This window comes from Aulonocara stuartgranti, assembly GCF_965226115.1.
Source record: "Aulonocara stuartgranti genome assembly, chromosome: 15".
Taxonomy (NCBI): domain Eukaryota; kingdom Metazoa; phylum Chordata; class Actinopteri; order Cichliformes; family Cichlidae; genus Aulonocara; species Aulonocara stuartgranti.
The window spans coordinates 36,132,726-36,148,505 of record NC_138951.1 but is presented as its reverse complement, the minus strand read 5'-3'; the positions used below and the strand labels follow the sequence as shown (position 1 = coordinate 36,148,505).

At 42.4% G+C, this 15,780-nt stretch overlaps 1 protein-coding gene across 2 annotated transcripts in view; it reads right to left on the bottom strand.

Moving 5' to 3' along the window:
- The window catches only part of kdm4b (lysine (K)-specific demethylase 4B), a 43,204-nt gene continuing 27,424 nt past the window's right edge, over window positions 1–15,780 (bottom strand). For both annotated transcript variants that reach the window (XM_082504803.1, XM_082504804.1), the window contains exons 12-22: window positions 15,309–15,429; window positions 13,544–13,704; window positions 13,215–13,413; window positions 11,557–11,633; window positions 11,172–11,227; window positions 10,886–10,994; window positions 5,792–5,980; window positions 4,604–4,780; window positions 4,024–4,143; window positions 2,310–2,402; window positions 1–2,194 (exon numbers count right to left, since the gene is read on the bottom strand). In XM_082504803.1, coding sequence (XP_082360929.1) covers window positions 1,649–2,194; window positions 2,310–2,402; window positions 4,024–4,143; window positions 4,604–4,780; window positions 5,792–5,980; window positions 10,886–10,994; window positions 11,172–11,227; window positions 11,557–11,633; window positions 13,215–13,413; window positions 13,544–13,704; window positions 15,309–15,429 — 1,848 coding nt within the window. In that variant the 3' untranslated portion in view covers window positions 1–1,648. The remainder of the gene's footprint in view (window positions 2,195–2,309; window positions 2,403–4,023; window positions 4,144–4,603; window positions 4,781–5,791; window positions 5,981–10,885; window positions 10,995–11,171; window positions 11,228–11,556; window positions 11,634–13,214; window positions 13,414–13,543; window positions 13,705–15,308; window positions 15,430–15,780) is intronic.

Sequence of the window (15,780 nt, the reverse complement as noted above, 5' to 3'; positions counted from 1 at the left end):
TGGTGACTCACAACCAACTTTAATCCCAAGGAATTCAAATTTTCTTCATGGAGTTAATTTGGATACAGAAACATCTGTTTCGTGTGACAGGAAAAAGGGAAAAAGGAAAGCGTGCCATTTACAAATATGATTCACAATACAAGGCCTGTGATATATACAAGGTGACAGTGGGGAGGGAGGGGGGTCAGTTCATCAGTAGTTTTATATATGTAGCACCTCTGTTGCACAAACAGTAACAAAAACAAACAAAAGAAAACACGTAGTTATCAGTAGAAACGCATGTAATATGCTGGCATAAACCTGCCAAAATTAAAAGTATTAATATTTGAGATCGGCCAAGTTCGTGAATGCAGTTCGGCAAATGAACACAGAAAAGATACAGTACAGTAATAGAAAAACAGATAACATTTTACCATATTAATTTGTATATATACATACACAGTTTAAACCAAGAAGGGTAGAATATTTCCTGATTTTAGGGTTCCTACATAACGTGCTTATTTTTCAAACCTTCCTTCTTTAAAACTGACTGAACTCTTCTGCCTAGTTGGTGTGCCGAAAGGCGATAGTGTGACAGTAAACAGATCTCACTCTGTATAGTAGACGAACCTTTAACGGGAGCAAATGCAAAGATAACAATAAGCAGGTGTATCGGGTATGCTCTTAACGTGAAGACTTGGATGTTGAAACATCATTTATTTCCCACATGTAGGAACCCTGAGAACGTTTTGGTGTAAAAAGAGGAGCCGCCAAATGACGTCAATACATAAAGTTCACATCTGTTAACTACTGTGACACATCTTCACAAAATTTTAATGCATCCTGCAGACAAGTCTACTAGTGTTTGCATTCAACATGTTTGTTCTATTACAAATAATTCTTTCAATATTTGACTAAGACATTTAAATACTGAGTTCCCGCTACAATACACTTCTTTTTTTGTGTGTTTTGTGTTTTAAACCCCATTTCTCCATTTACCTCTTGTGATCCAACAAGAAAACACCCTCGTGAAAAGATCCTGCAGATGGATAGTGTGATACTTTTGTTCCGCCACACAGTTTCAAAGCCATGAGTGGCTGGATTGAAAAATAGATATCTTGTTGCTGGTTATTTGATTTTTTTTCATTATTTTTTTTTTAAAAAGAAGTGAGAGTTTAAAGTCCATCGGGGGCCCCAAAGCTGAGAGGCCCTCGTAATAATTAGCTTCCCGTAGAAAGAAAATGGGAGTGTGCTGTTATTGATTTAATGCAACGAGGTATGGAGGTTGATGCCACCCAGAGACTTATCCCATTATGGAGGAAAATAAAGCACAGCAGCTGACTGAGAACAAAAAGGAAATCTGTATTTAATAAGAAAACAAAAAAAGAAAAGACAACATATTAATGTTAAAAAAAGCCTTGTCCTCTTTAGCTGCTGCTTCAGAGCAGGCTAAAGCACCACTGCAGACACATTAACTCAAAAATAGAAAAGTAACATGCATTAAAAGAGTGCTCGTATGTCCGTGTCTTTTCCTGCTCCTACTCTGAGCTCTCAGAGCCAGTGGAGGATATAAGTTGTCCATTATTACAGCACTCAGTAAAATCCAACACCATTAGCTTACTTCCTATTGGCTCAGCCTCCACCGGCTGAGTAATAATATAGTGGAGTTTTAATACAAGGGTTCGGGGCCATCTTCCTGAGGAAAATGAGAATGGAGGAGTGTCTTCATATAGGAGACGTAGCCGCTGCTGGGCGTGTAGCTGTCGGACATGTGCTGAGCCGGAAGGGAAGGCAGGGACGGGGCAGACAGCAGGGGATTAGAGTTTAAGGTGGACTGAAAAGGGACAGACTCTGAACTCAAGAGGGGATCCGATATGAGAGGTGACCCTATTAAAGGATCGGTGAGGGCAACGCCGATGTCCATTGGGGTCTCAGCGTCCATTTGAATACCGCTAGCTGGGGCAGGAGCATCCTGCTGGATCATTGGGGGCTGGGACAGAGGTTGTGAGGTTAGCTGTGTACCAATACTGTGATTTTCTGGTGCTGGCTTTGTTACTGGAGCTTTAGTTTGAGGGCAAGGGGTTGCGTTGGTTGTTTCCATGGGGATATTGGCAGGGGCGGGGCCTGGAGGGGGCAAAGTCGCGGTCAGGCGGCGCCGTTTGGCTGCTCGGGCTTCGTCCACTGAGGGAACCTCTTCCTGTGTTCCAGGTAACGCCTGAGAACAGACCGGTACAGACTTAGACGGGGAACACAGAAATCACTTTTCAAGTACTAGTTGTTTCATCTACAGCTAATTTAGTTTTATTTTAAAGTTTGAGTAAAACACTCACCAGTCGAGCTCTGACCCTTTTGGGTAATTCCTGGTTCAGCTGAAAGATCTCCGAGTGCTTGACCATCAACTGACTCTGGTCCTGAAACTCAACCTGGACAGATAACACCCACAATGGATTAACCAACCCACCCTTTCAATATTTGTACCTATAAGTGCAGAGGACACACAGGCAGATTTTTAAAAAAAATGAATAAAATATAACAAATGATTAGAGGCTAAACCAGGAGGTAAAAAAAGGACAAATCACTGATAAAGCACACTGAAAATTCAAAACTTGCACCCAGACAGTCACCGGTTGGATCTCAGGCATAACAAATGGTTCCATCAACAACCATGTGCTTCAGTCAAAATGTCCTTGACCATGACTCTGACCCCTAAAGCTGCTCACTGACTGGATAAGAGCTTCAGTTAACCACTTTAAATGTAAATGTAGATTTTTAAAAAATTATATATATTTATATGGCGCGAAGGGGAGGCACAGCAAGGTCAGGGTTGTGGCACCGACTCTGTGATCAAGTGGAGGCGTGATTTTAGCTAATCACAGCTGTACTCTCATCTCTGAGAGGGCTCTCGGTGCTGCAGCCAGCGGGTTAACATGGAGACGTGAAAAGAGCGTGGAAAGATACAAAACTGAATGATTCTGTCAAGAGGGATTTGGAAAAGTGGCGATAAATGATGTGATGTCTGTGGTGGTGTATTAACAGATGTTATAACCCTGTAAACATGTGTCTGATGCAAACATCTGCAGTAAATATAAACCACCCTAGATCAGCCATTTAAGAGTTCCTTAAACTCCGAAAGTGAAGTGACTGGATGCATTCCCCATAAACACTGTTTATTTGCAAGTCACTCAGATGAGCTCTCATGGATGCACTCCCAAAATCAGCATCATGGCTCGAATCAAACAACCTCACTTTCCCATGTGTTTGTGTCCAAGTACATTTCAGGATGCGCTCGCTCTTGTCCCAACAATCCTCTTCGATCCCACATTTTCCACTTTGTAAGCGCTCTGCAGTTTTGCCCTATAAATTTCCCTTAAAGTAGCAGTAATTTGAGATCTCTCCACTTTTATTTTTTAATGCCCGAGTCAAAACGCTCCACCATAATCTAGAAGGGCCGCCTGGCTTCTTGCACACTGAATCTCCAAGAATCGAGAGCCAAAGCAGAGGGTGGGGCAAAGCAATTACACAGAACATCCCAAAGTTCACATGTTCACTCACTTTTGAGTCATGCTGCAGAAGAGCATCAGATAAAATATGGAAAATGATGCCCATGCTCACAGTCCTCACCTAACAGTCGATTTCTATTTTTTTTGCGCTGCAGCCAAGCTTTAAAGCTTTATTTAGAGATGATTTTCACGGTCTGGTTTGACTTGGAAAGGTTTATACATTTACACATACATTTATTTACACTTACACACACACACACACACACACACACACACACACACACACACACACACACACACACACACGTTTTCATATCTTAGTGAGGGCATCTCATTGACATAGTGCTTTCCCCAAGCCATGTACCCTAACCATAAAAAAATTTGCAGGTGTTTGAACAGCAGCATCTCAGAAATCCGACTTATTTTCTTGTGCACTCAGTTATTAAGAAACAACATCACAAGTTTATCTATGAATGATGCAAACTACAGCCACACACGCTCCAAACTCTAGCAGATGTGAGGGCTCATGTTGTGCTTCTCTTACCTGGTAGAGTTTGTGGATATGTGGTTTGACAAAGGAAGCGTTGAGGATTTTGCCTTCGTGTGTGCCGACCACAACAAGCTCTCCCACTTTAGGAGGGCCACTGCGCAGACAGTCATGACTCTGAAGAAGCGGGAAGGATGAGCGAAAGAAAAAAAAAAAGTGCTCAAAACATCTTCGTGTTACATTTTACAAACAAGAATTTAGTTAATAAAGTCTGAGGCTAACATTTTCATCTGGTTGCTGTTATTAAATGTGGGTTGACTTTTTCATTTCTCTGCAATTCAAACAGCTTGTTCTGGTAGGTTACACACAATTGATTTTAAAGTTAAATTTGATCAAGTTTCTCAGCAGATTTCACATTATTAAAAGTCATGTTTGTTCATAACTTACAGCACTGACTCATTAAAGGTTATGCGAGTTTACATTCAGTCATTACGTTTTCATTTGTTCAGATTCTCAAGTTACAAAAGCATGTAACAGTTGCTAGGATATTTCTTTCAGCTATTTAAAAAGGAGATTATTTTTAACCCGTGTCGATTGCACGCATGTAGGTGTCTGCCTTGACTCCGAGAGAACTCACCATTATGTTTTCCGGGTACAAGTTGTCACAGTATGAGCCGTCGTCGAAGTTGACCTCGTAGAACGTCTGTCTGGCCATGCCAATGACGGTGCAGTGGTAATACCAGGAGTTGGCGTTGCGACCTATCACCCTTTGCCCAAGGGTTGGCTCTTGTGGGCCTTTGGGTGTTGGTCGAGGCTTAAGAAAAGAAAGAAAAAGGGGGGGTTTAATTGGAAATATGTGGCTTCATTCAGCAGGAACACACTGCGTGTTCTGTCATTATTCCAAAAAGTGACAATTAAAACTTCAGTTTTGTCCTGGTTAAGCTGTAAAAAGTTTTCTGCCATCCAAGATCTTATATCCAAGATACAGTTAAAAAGGGCATCCATTGGTCTGGTGTCATCAGGAGACACGGAGATGTACAGCTGCGTGTCATCAGCGTAACTGTGGAAGTTCACTCCTTGCCTCGTGACACACGAGGAGAAAAGGTCTTTATGACTTTTTCTCCTCGTGTGTCACTTTAAACCACTTAGGGTCAGATTTATGAAACGGAAACGGGGTATAATGATGTGCAACACCCAAACAGCGCTCACACCTGGGGTTAGTTTCACAATCATTACACTGTTTTCTAAACATTTTTCAATTTCAATACCAAGCACAAAAAATAAGACATGCTATTTTTTTTTAGCATTAAATATCGATGCAATAAAGGGCAGCAAACGTCTCCATATATATTTTGCCCTTTGAACAAAGAATTTTCAGAAATAAAAATGCCAACAGTGCTTTAGAAATACAGACAGTGCATTTAAAACCCACTGTGCCACATGGTGCAACATGCTAGTCAGTGTGGCCCTTACACACTCATTAACCCTCAAAAGCCAATAATATCATATTTGATACGTGTGCTTTGAACGTTTTTGAGACTTCTACACGTCATCAGTGTGATTTCTTTTTACCCCCCAAAACAAAAAAAATTCCACGACACATTTTTTAAGCAAAAAACAAAGCCCAACACTCGTTATATTCAGTTTATAGAAAAACACAAAAAGATATACTGGGTTTTTTTTCCTTTTTAAATCAAACAGCTATTCCTGAAGAATGATTAACAGAAAAATATTTCAATATATGACTTTTGACCGTAATTTTACAAAACCTTTTTTAAAATCTGCAGCTTTAATAACTGACCAATTTTCCTGGTTTTGCACTTACCTTTGGAGTGACCTTTTTATGCTTATGGCAGGTGACAGACACCACGTAGGGCCAATCAGCAGGTGTCATGACTACTCCGGCGATTTGGGCACAGGTGACGTGGAAGGACGTTGCACAGTTCTCATACGTGCACTGGATGCAGGCGCCGCGGTTCTGACTAGCAACCTTTCCATGGCAGAACACACACTTCTGCAACAAAAGCAAATAAAAAGCTTCTGTTACGTCTCCATTCCCCTATAACTTCCTCCGCTTATTTATATATAAGCCTCCTTTGATGCTGACAAAGGAAAGAGTTGTCCAAAAGTTTGAACTGAAGTAAAGTAAACTAAATGTGAACTCTTAACATTTCACCCTCACAATTCCAACAAGGTTAAAACAATTAAAACAATTCATCTGCAACAACTACTCCAGTCCTCCAGAACAACCTGGCACGCCATGAAATTGCAGTAATTGTAGGACCTCTCATGAAATAAAGATGGTGGAGAAACCAGCAATGAAACCATGAACTCTCTTCTGTCTGATCTTTGATTCTGTTTGGTGTTCTTACAGGTTTTCACTCATTAAGAGAATGGCTGTTTTCAGTCTTCCCGTTATCACGCTTTTGGGCTGAGTGTCTGTACAGTGGTGACAATTGTGTCTTAAAACTGAACTGTCACTCTGACACTCAGTTCATTTATGCCAATTCATTTTTTCCTCCCTCCATCCCTTTTGGCATCTTCCATAACTTGTTTAGCCTCATTGCTCTTCTCTCCTTCCAGATCTCTTAATTCTGGTCTGAAATTCCCAGCAGTCTGCAAACTCTTTGCCTTTTCTGTGACAATTTAATATAACACATGATCCCTGCAAACCCACAACCATTATTTTAATTAAAGTCTTACAACTCTCAGTGCTGACTGCTCTTATGCATGCATCGTTCAAACAGCAGAGAAGAAATCCCTAGTTTAAAGGGGGAAAAAAATCTTTTTTTTCCTGTTTCTCCTCCTTTATGTGCAGCTGTAATGTGGTGCCAATCAATAAAAAAGTAAATTTAAAAAGTCAAACTTCAGTTTTTACTGGTGCAAGGCAGCTACTTTGCCAGCTGGTGAGGTTTTCCCCAGGCAGGTAGGCACCAGAGCAGAGGACAGGATGAAACTCAGCAGCTCAAGAAACATTAGCTGCTTGATTTATTTATATGTAAAGTGCATTGCAGATTAATATTGAGAAGATTAATTTTAAAGAAAAACCATCTTTGAGCTGACTTTGGGATCAAATTATATGAACTCATTGTTAACTGTATTTATTTATTTCTGATGTGGTCATAGCAAAATTATCTTTGCACACAGTGTTTTAGAACAAATTGGTGCTTGCAAATTATAATTATACAACAAGGTGCTGGAAACAATCCTTGCAGATTTTGGTCCCTGCTGAAATGACAGCATCACACAGTTGCTGCAGATCTGTCAGCTGCACATCCATGATGTGAATCTGCTGTCACATTCAAAAAATGCTCACCTAGAGTGAGATCTGTGACTGTGGAGGACATTTGAGTACAGTGGTCACCGTCATGTTCAAGAAACCAGTTTGAGATGATCTCAGCTTTGCCACATAGTATTTTATTCTGCTGGAAGCAGCCATCAGAAGATGGGTACACTGTGGTGATAAAGGGGCAATACTCAGGCAGACTGTGGGGTTTAAACTGCTCAGCTGGGACTAAGGGGCCCACACGAACATTACAACACTACCACCAGCCTGATCCATTGATACAAGGGAGGACGGACCCATGCTTTCATCTTTGCACCAAATTCTGACCCTGCCATCTGAATGTTGGCAGCACAAATCAAGACTCACCAGATCAGAATCAGAATCAGAAAGGGGTTTATTGCCAAATGTTGAGCAGGTTTACAACATTAGGAAATTGCTGCGGTGCTTCAGTGCAAACATAGTGTCATAAATAGCACTTAAATAGACATGGAAAAAAATAAAAGTAGGGATAGGAATTAAAAGTGCTACGTGGAAAGATATGTGCATGAGATATACATGAGATATATACATGAGAATAAGAATTAAGAGTGCTACGTTGAAAGATATATACATGAGTGCAGGTGGTGATCAGTGCCAAACATGGAATGATGCAGTGACACAGCGTAGGGTCATGTGTTAGTGGCGGGTACAGTCATATGGTTATTGTTCATGTGTCCAACAGCAGAGGGGAAGAAACTGTTCTTATGGCGAGAGGTTCTGGTGCGGATGGACCGGAGCCTCCTGCCTGAGGGGAGCAGGTCAAACAGACTGTGTCCAGGGTGAGAAGGGTCAGCTGAGATCCGAGCTGCACGCCGCAATGTCCTGGAGGTGTACAGGTCCTGCAAAGATGGGAGTCTGCAGCCAATCACCTTCTCAGCAGAGCGCACAACACGCTGCAGTCTCTGTTTGTCCCTGATAGTGGCTCCAGCGTACCACACGGTGATGGAGGAGGTGAGGATGGACTCGATGATTGCAGTGTAGAACTGCATCATCGTCCGTGTTGGCAGGTTGAATTTCTTCAGCTGCCTCAGGAAGTACATCCTCTGCTGGGCTTTCTTGATGACGGAGGTGATGGTGGGCTCCCACTTCAGGTCCTGGGTGATGGTGGTACCCAGGAAGCGGAATGAGTCCACAGAGGTGATGGGGGTGTCAGTCAGGATGATGGGGGGGAGTGGGGCTGTGTGCTTCCTGAAGTCCACAATAATCTCCACTGTCTTCTGGGCATTCAGCACCAGGTTGTTGTGGCTGCACCAGGACACCAGACGTTCTACCTCCCTCCTGTAGGCAGACTCGTCCCCGTCCGAGATGAGTCCAATAACGGTGGTGTCATCTGCAAACTTGATTAGCTTGACAGACTGGTGGGTGGAGGTGCAGCAGTTGGTGTACAGGGAGAAGAGCAGAGGAGAAAGAACACAGCCCTGAGGGGAGCCGGTGCTGATGGTCCGGGAGTCCGAGACATTCTTTCCCAGCCTCACATGTTGCTTCCTGTCCGTCAGGAAGTCAGTGATCCACCGGCAGATGGGATCAGGCACATTCATCTGGGAAAGCTTGTCTCGGAGATGGTCTGGAAGGATGGTGTTGAAGGCAGAGCTGAAGTCCACAAACAGGATCCTGGCGTAGGTTCCTGGGGAGTCCAGATGCTGCAGGATGAAGTGTAGGGCCATGTTGATGGCGTCGTCTACAGACCTGTTGGCTCTATATGCAAACTGCAGGGGGTCCAGGAGGGGGGCCGTGAGGGTCCTGAGATGGGAGAGAACTAGGCGCTCAAAAGACTTCATGACCACAGATGTCAGAGCCACGGGTCTGTAGTCATTTAGTCCAGTGATCCTAGGTTTCTTGGGGACAGGGATTATGGTAGAGGACTTGAAGCAGGCAGGCACATGACATGCCTGCAGTGAGGAGTTGAAGATGCCAGAAAACACTGGGGCCAGCTCGTTTGCACAGTGTCTGAGGGTGGCAGGAGACACACCGTCTGGGCCGGGAGCTTTCCGAGCATTCAGGTTCTTAAACTGCTTCCTCACATCTGCTTCATGAATATGAAGAGTTGTGGTGGGAGGAGGTGGTGTGAAATCCTCTTTTGTGTGGGGTGAGGAGGGGGGTGTTGTAGGTGAACGGTTTGAAGGTGGTGATGGCTCTATGTAGGGGGGAGAGGTGGGGGAATTAGTGTCCAAAGTGTCTCTATTGTTGGGGCCGTTGGAGGTGTGAAGGCTGCCTGATGGCTCGTCAAAACGGCAGTCGAAGTCGTTAAGGGTGTTGGCCAAGAGCAAGTCATCAGTGGAGTGGGGGGTTTTAGGCTTGTAGTTTGTGATATTCCTAAAACCTTTCCACACAGAGGCCGAGTCATTCTCTGAGATCTGCTGCTGCATCTTCTCAGAGTGCTGATGTTTAGCAATGTCCACTTCTTTAGTGAACCTGTACTTGGCCTCTCTGTAGCAGTCCCTGTCTCCGCTTCTGAACGCAACATTTTTCAGATCTTCTGTCCAGTGACCTACTGCAAAGTGTAGTCTCTGTTTCCCATTCTTAGCCAACAGGAGTGGCGACCAATGCAACTGCTGCCATTCTTCCCCCAACCCCTTGCATCAATAAGGCATTGTCACAAAGAATTGCAAATAATTTTTTCAGGCCATATTTTTGCAAACCTTTGTGATAGTTGTGTGTGAAAAAAATCCCAGCCTGGTTGCCGATGCCTGTTTTAAAGTTTTGCAGGTCATTAAAGACACTTATACATTTTATTTAAGTGACTTGCAGCTCTAAGCTTGAAACGGTTTTCTCACAAGAGCAAAAATCGCAGTTCCTCTACACACAATATGCAAAAGATGCATCAGCTGAGGAATTGAACAGTGTTACCTGAGAAATTCCAAAATAACGAAGACAAAAGTAATGAGTTTTAAATCTCTCCATCACTGGAAACTCAGTGTTCAAAGATGGGAGGGAAAACACTGATTGCTGATCACAGTGCAATATAAACTGGTTCCTAGCATGCGTATTCACATTTGATCAGCGCAGTCATCCAAATCATTAGACCGCAGAGCTTCTCTGCTCACAGTCTTTTAAGAAGAGACTGAGGAAACGTGCTTAGACAGCACTCAGATGCAAATGTCACCCAGCTTGTCCTTTGATAGATTATTCAGAGAGACGGGGAGGGAAAGAGGTGACATCATTTGCAGATTTGTGATAATGCACCAGCAAGCACTGCTACTTACTGTGAAGTAGGATTGGGTGAATGGAGAAGGGGAGCTACCCACGAGATCGATGCAGTTCGTTTGGCACAGCGAGAAATGACAGCTGATTATTCAGCCATGCCCCTCAGCACATCTGTTTTTACCCTATATCATCCCTGGCTTCCAAAAAAGGAGGAGGAGGAGGAAAAAAAATATCTATCCATTCAAACAAAAAAAAAAGCCTGAAATTCACCTAAACAGTATAAGCAAAACAGCTACAGTGCACAATGTACACTAAGAAGCATAAACTTTCGCCAAAAAGAAACTAGGTAAAAATCTTGGATGTATTTCAAAGTAGCTCTCTGCCCGTTTCACTTTACATAACAACACAAAGAGACATGTAACTCTCTTATTTGTCACCGTCTGATCTTACTAGATTCTTGCGGGTTTCTGGGACGGCGCTGACGTCCACTGGCCCCCTCTCAATGGCATCAATGAAACGAGCTTCAGCCACGGCGATAGCACAGATGACATGAACCCACCTGGTGAAGCAATGAATAGTTTGGCGAGAACAAATTCAAAACAGGGAAATATAGATTCACTGTAAGATTTTTTTTATATGAAAATCTTTATTTTGCTCTGAGTATAAGCTTGATGAACCATTATTTGTTATTTTTGTAATTTGTGAATTTCCATCAGCTCAAACACGTGGCACTAACCGGTTGTCTGTGGTAGTCTTCAAAGCTCCCCCTCTCAAGTTACAAAGACAGCACTCCTTAAGAAAAGATAATACGAGAACAGAGAAAAAGAGGATTAAGTATAGAAACGGAGAACACATTGACACCGTTCCTCCCACACCTTAGCCAAATCAGTCTTTTCTAAACAAAGCTTGGTTTGGACTTGTGATTGATGTCATGTTGCCTAGCAGCAATCATTAGAAGAAGAGATGTAGGGTCAACGTGTCCTCAGAGGCTCTAATTCAAGTCAGATCTAATAAACATTTTCAACTAAACCTGCAGTTCTGGAGAATAACTGCTATTCCTGAAGTGGTTTTATTTTATGTGGGGGTGGGATGGGATTGGCTCATTTGCAGCCACCACTCACCACTGTCCAGGCTCCCGCTGCACACCTAGAGCACATCCAGGAATCACCAACAGAGTCAGGCTTCACGCCATAACAACCTGTTAGAGAAGAGATGCTACTGACTGTGCTCATCCATTTCATCATTTCATGTCATTTCAATGCATCGATATTCAGTGATGACAGCGCATGGCAACATTACCGCCTTTTTTCTATTTCTTTAAACAGATTTTGTACACATTTCTGCAAATTACTTCTCACCAAACATGTTTTTAAGCATTCTGTTCACACTTTCAGCCCATCACCATCTCCAGCTTAAGCTTCTGAAGAAAAGGGCATGCAGGTTTATGTAACACCTGTACATGTGTGAATGATTCTTAGGCAGATGTCTACTCCAGCACAATGAGGAGCAAAGGTGTTTTGACAGGATTTCGTTCTGCTTCGTGCTCTCTTACGAACATCTGCGCAGTTTCCCCAGACTGAGTCAAACTCGTCCCTGGATAACTAATGAACTGGATAATAAGAACCGAGGAGAGGAGGGTCGATGTTGTGATGTGGCACAAAACATCCATTTATGCATACATTTCCAGGAAGGGCTGATTAGCGACACACTTGATGAGTCAATGCGTTCATCTGCATCGTTTACAGCATAAAACTTTACTAAAAATGTTCAGTCTAGATAGACGTCCTTACATTTGGCAATAAAAAGAAGAGCCACGCACAGAGAGATTCCTGGGATGACTCAGTCTTACAGAATCTTAACATCTTTTCATGCTTCGCTTCGACAGAAGCAACATGCCGTTAAAAGTCAACTATATAGTGGAAAGGCAGGGTAAATATGAGCTGGGGAAGTGTATGGTGTGTTGGTTTTTAGAGACACCTTTGCATGACCTTTGTCAGCCTCTTAGCCAGTTTAACCAGAGCTGAGAAGAGTTACACTAGAAAGCTTCACTGAGTCTGGCAACAGGGAATTGAGCAGTCTATTGCACTGCTGTATTGAAGTCTCATCCTCTGTGCCTCTGCCCATTTTCCTGAAACTATTCTCAGGGGTCTCAGGTGTGAGAAAATGTTGTGAGCACTAGATAGACTGAAGTTTATGTGTAAAACTTGCTGGTCCGTGTTGGCATTAATTTATAAAACAGACATTCTCCGCATTATGAATTAAATGCTGATGAACTGGATCAAATTCAGCTCTTTGACAACACAGAGAGGAAAAAGAATTTGAAATCTACAAAGTATTGAGGGGGGAAAAGAAGTCTCCACACTTACAGATCCTTACTTTACAACGATTAACATCTATTATACAGTTTCAGATTTGTGTTTTACCCACTGATTGAATGTGCACGTGGAAAATCAAGTCAAAAGATCAAATTCTTGTGTCCATTAGATACCCGATGTCTCAGCAGGCATACAAATGCTAACTGGCTCTAATCAAAAGCCATATTAAAATTGTCTTTGCTGGAAAGCTTTCTGTTGCAACAACAGTGTTAAATTTCATTACTAGCACAGAGGCAGTGTGTTGCCATCAGATTTATTTTTATTGCTCATCTAATAAAACATCAACTAGTACAGATGTCCGCAGGTGTACTAGTAAGCTCTCTATCACACAGAGGGTACAACAAATGAGCTCGTGTCCCAATGTTAAACCAACACAGCCAAAATCTTTTCAGTTTTATACTTACTAGCATGAACCTGCATTTGGCAAGATGAACAGCAGATCAGGAGGCTGGTTCCATCCTCCCCAATGTGATAGTTGGTGGGTGGTGGCTCCGTGTTTCCTGCTCCGACGCTGAAGCACATCTCTGGGACCAGTGGACGAGTCAAGCTGCCATGACGGGGAAATGAAGCGCCCAGGGTTTCGTTATCAGTGGAGACATCTTTCTGTGGTTGGAAAGATCAGGAAAAAAGACAAGTTAAATGTTAGTTTGTTGCCCACTATTTATGTCTGTTCTAATGGGTCTGACCTGCCATTGTTATATGAACCACTCCTATGTGCCTGGAGTGTACCTACCTTTGTGTACGGACAGAAGAGTGAGCAGACAGCACAGTGTGGTTTGAGCGCAGCTACTGCAGCATTGAAGGCTTTCTCTGCCAGGAAGTTAGGTGAGTGATTCTGCCACAGGTGCTCCTGCTTCTTCATGTCGCTATCCATTGGCATGGGGGAGGCCATATCTGTGGGTAAAGAATTCAAATGCATGAGTGTGCTTGTTAGACGGAGCTGGGGAGGATAACACATACTGCAGTCGTGTTGAGAGATTTGTTACCGCTAATGATTTTTATTTTTCTCTAAAATGCACGTCAAGCATTTTGAGAGAAGCTCCAGAATGTTTTTCATAAGGGAGCTCTCGCCAAGAGACGGGAACAGCACATTCTGGTCCTGCACAATAACAACACCACTCCTGATATAATTGGCTGATGAACACAAACAGCACTGACATCAATAATATGCTGTCCAGAGTCAGGAATCAATTTTAAAGTGATGCCTTGAAGCTACTGATCCAAACACTTTGTCAGACCTGGACCGAAGGCAGGAAGATATTTTCACAAGCTTCCCATTTAAGTGTTTTTTTCCCCTCCCCTTCCACCCTTCACCACAAGTCTTCTTTTTCTCCTTGTCACCCCACCCACCCTTTTAAAGAACAAACCCTAAGTCGGGTCCCCTGCTGCCAACTCAAAGTGACTTTGAAAGCAGGTAATTGGAAGTCATGATCCCCTGATCAATAAGTGTCAGTCAGAAAATGAAAGGAAAAACACTGAAGAGAGAGTAGTCTTGATTTCATTATCTCCATGGGGAGCTTCAGACCTGCTTGTTTTTCTTCCCCCGAATCAATAAGAAAAACAAACAACAAAACAACAACAATAGTATCTTATTCGTTTTTATGTACAAGAGCTGGATGAACCTTTGGCTGTGCAGTCTATCCAGACTCATAATGCTTTTTATGTAGTGACTACTAGGAATTTATTAGATGGGTTCCAAAGACTAGCAACTTCAATTCAAACACTGAAAATGATCACAATATTTCCGATTTCTCCTTCCCTGCTTCCCGTGTTATGGCCAAAAAGGTGTTTTTGTAGAACACTACACCATTATAGTGACGATGGCCAATTACCATTTAGGTAAAAATATATATAAACATCATGCCATGTCTCTTTGTGATGCTTGACATATTTGTGAAATTTCATGATGCCGTCTAAATTTGTGGGTTTGCGGCACCCTTCAAATTCTAATTAGTTCATCTCTGAGTCCAAGTAAACAAATCTGTCGCAAAGCTGAAGTGCTAACTACTTTGGGCTGCTCCCTTATTCACGGTGGGTCACCACAGCAGGTAGCTCTGCGTGTTCGATTTGGCAGATTTTTATGCCGGATGCCTTTCCTGACGCAGGGGATATGTGCCTCCTCCCGGGATCAAACTGTGGAGCTTTCACTAGAATGTGTAAACCACGACGCCGTAGAGACGACACCTGTGCCAAATCTGAAGTAACTACAACAAATCTGTTTCCTGAAAATCCAGTTTTTGTTCTTTTCTTCTGTGGCTCCCTCTGGTCTTTACATCAAACATATTATTGTATTATTTGCTGTTTTTCCCTCCACAATTTATTCATGTCTACATGAAAACAGCAAGTACAGCACAGCACAGGTTTCAACTGACATCCAGGAAGATAAAATTGTAGATCTACTAGCAGCTTGCGAGAGAAGTTTCTGAACAAGTGTTTGAGACTTTAATAGCAGAATATTTACAATAAATAACTGAAGTGAAGGACGGATATCCACATACCTTTGTCGCTAGCTGGATCTTGTTTGACAATGGACAGAGGGGAGCGCGTGGGTGGCTTGCTGAGGGGGTGGCGGCGACTCTTTTTTATTTCTGTAGGTATTTTCCTCTTGGGATAGGTTGCCTAAAATAAATTAATTTTAAAAAGTGTGTGTCTTATTTTTGTTCAATGTGTTTAACCTTAAAATATTTATCTCCAAATAAAAAGTAATTTGAACATGTTCAAACTTGATATTAATTTAATAAACTGCTGTTTTTCAGAATGGATAAAAAGGAAATGGAAAAACAAGTAATGACTACAGCTGCAAAAACATTTTTTCCTACATTTGTGGATTATTACAGCAAATATTTGTGGATTTTTTTTAGATTTAATTAGCTTGTGTTTTATTAGCCAATTCAGAGTCTACTCTATTGTGATGTAAGCTCACAGCAAATAAAGTATTAAACTGCCACCAAGTGGGGATTACAAACGCTT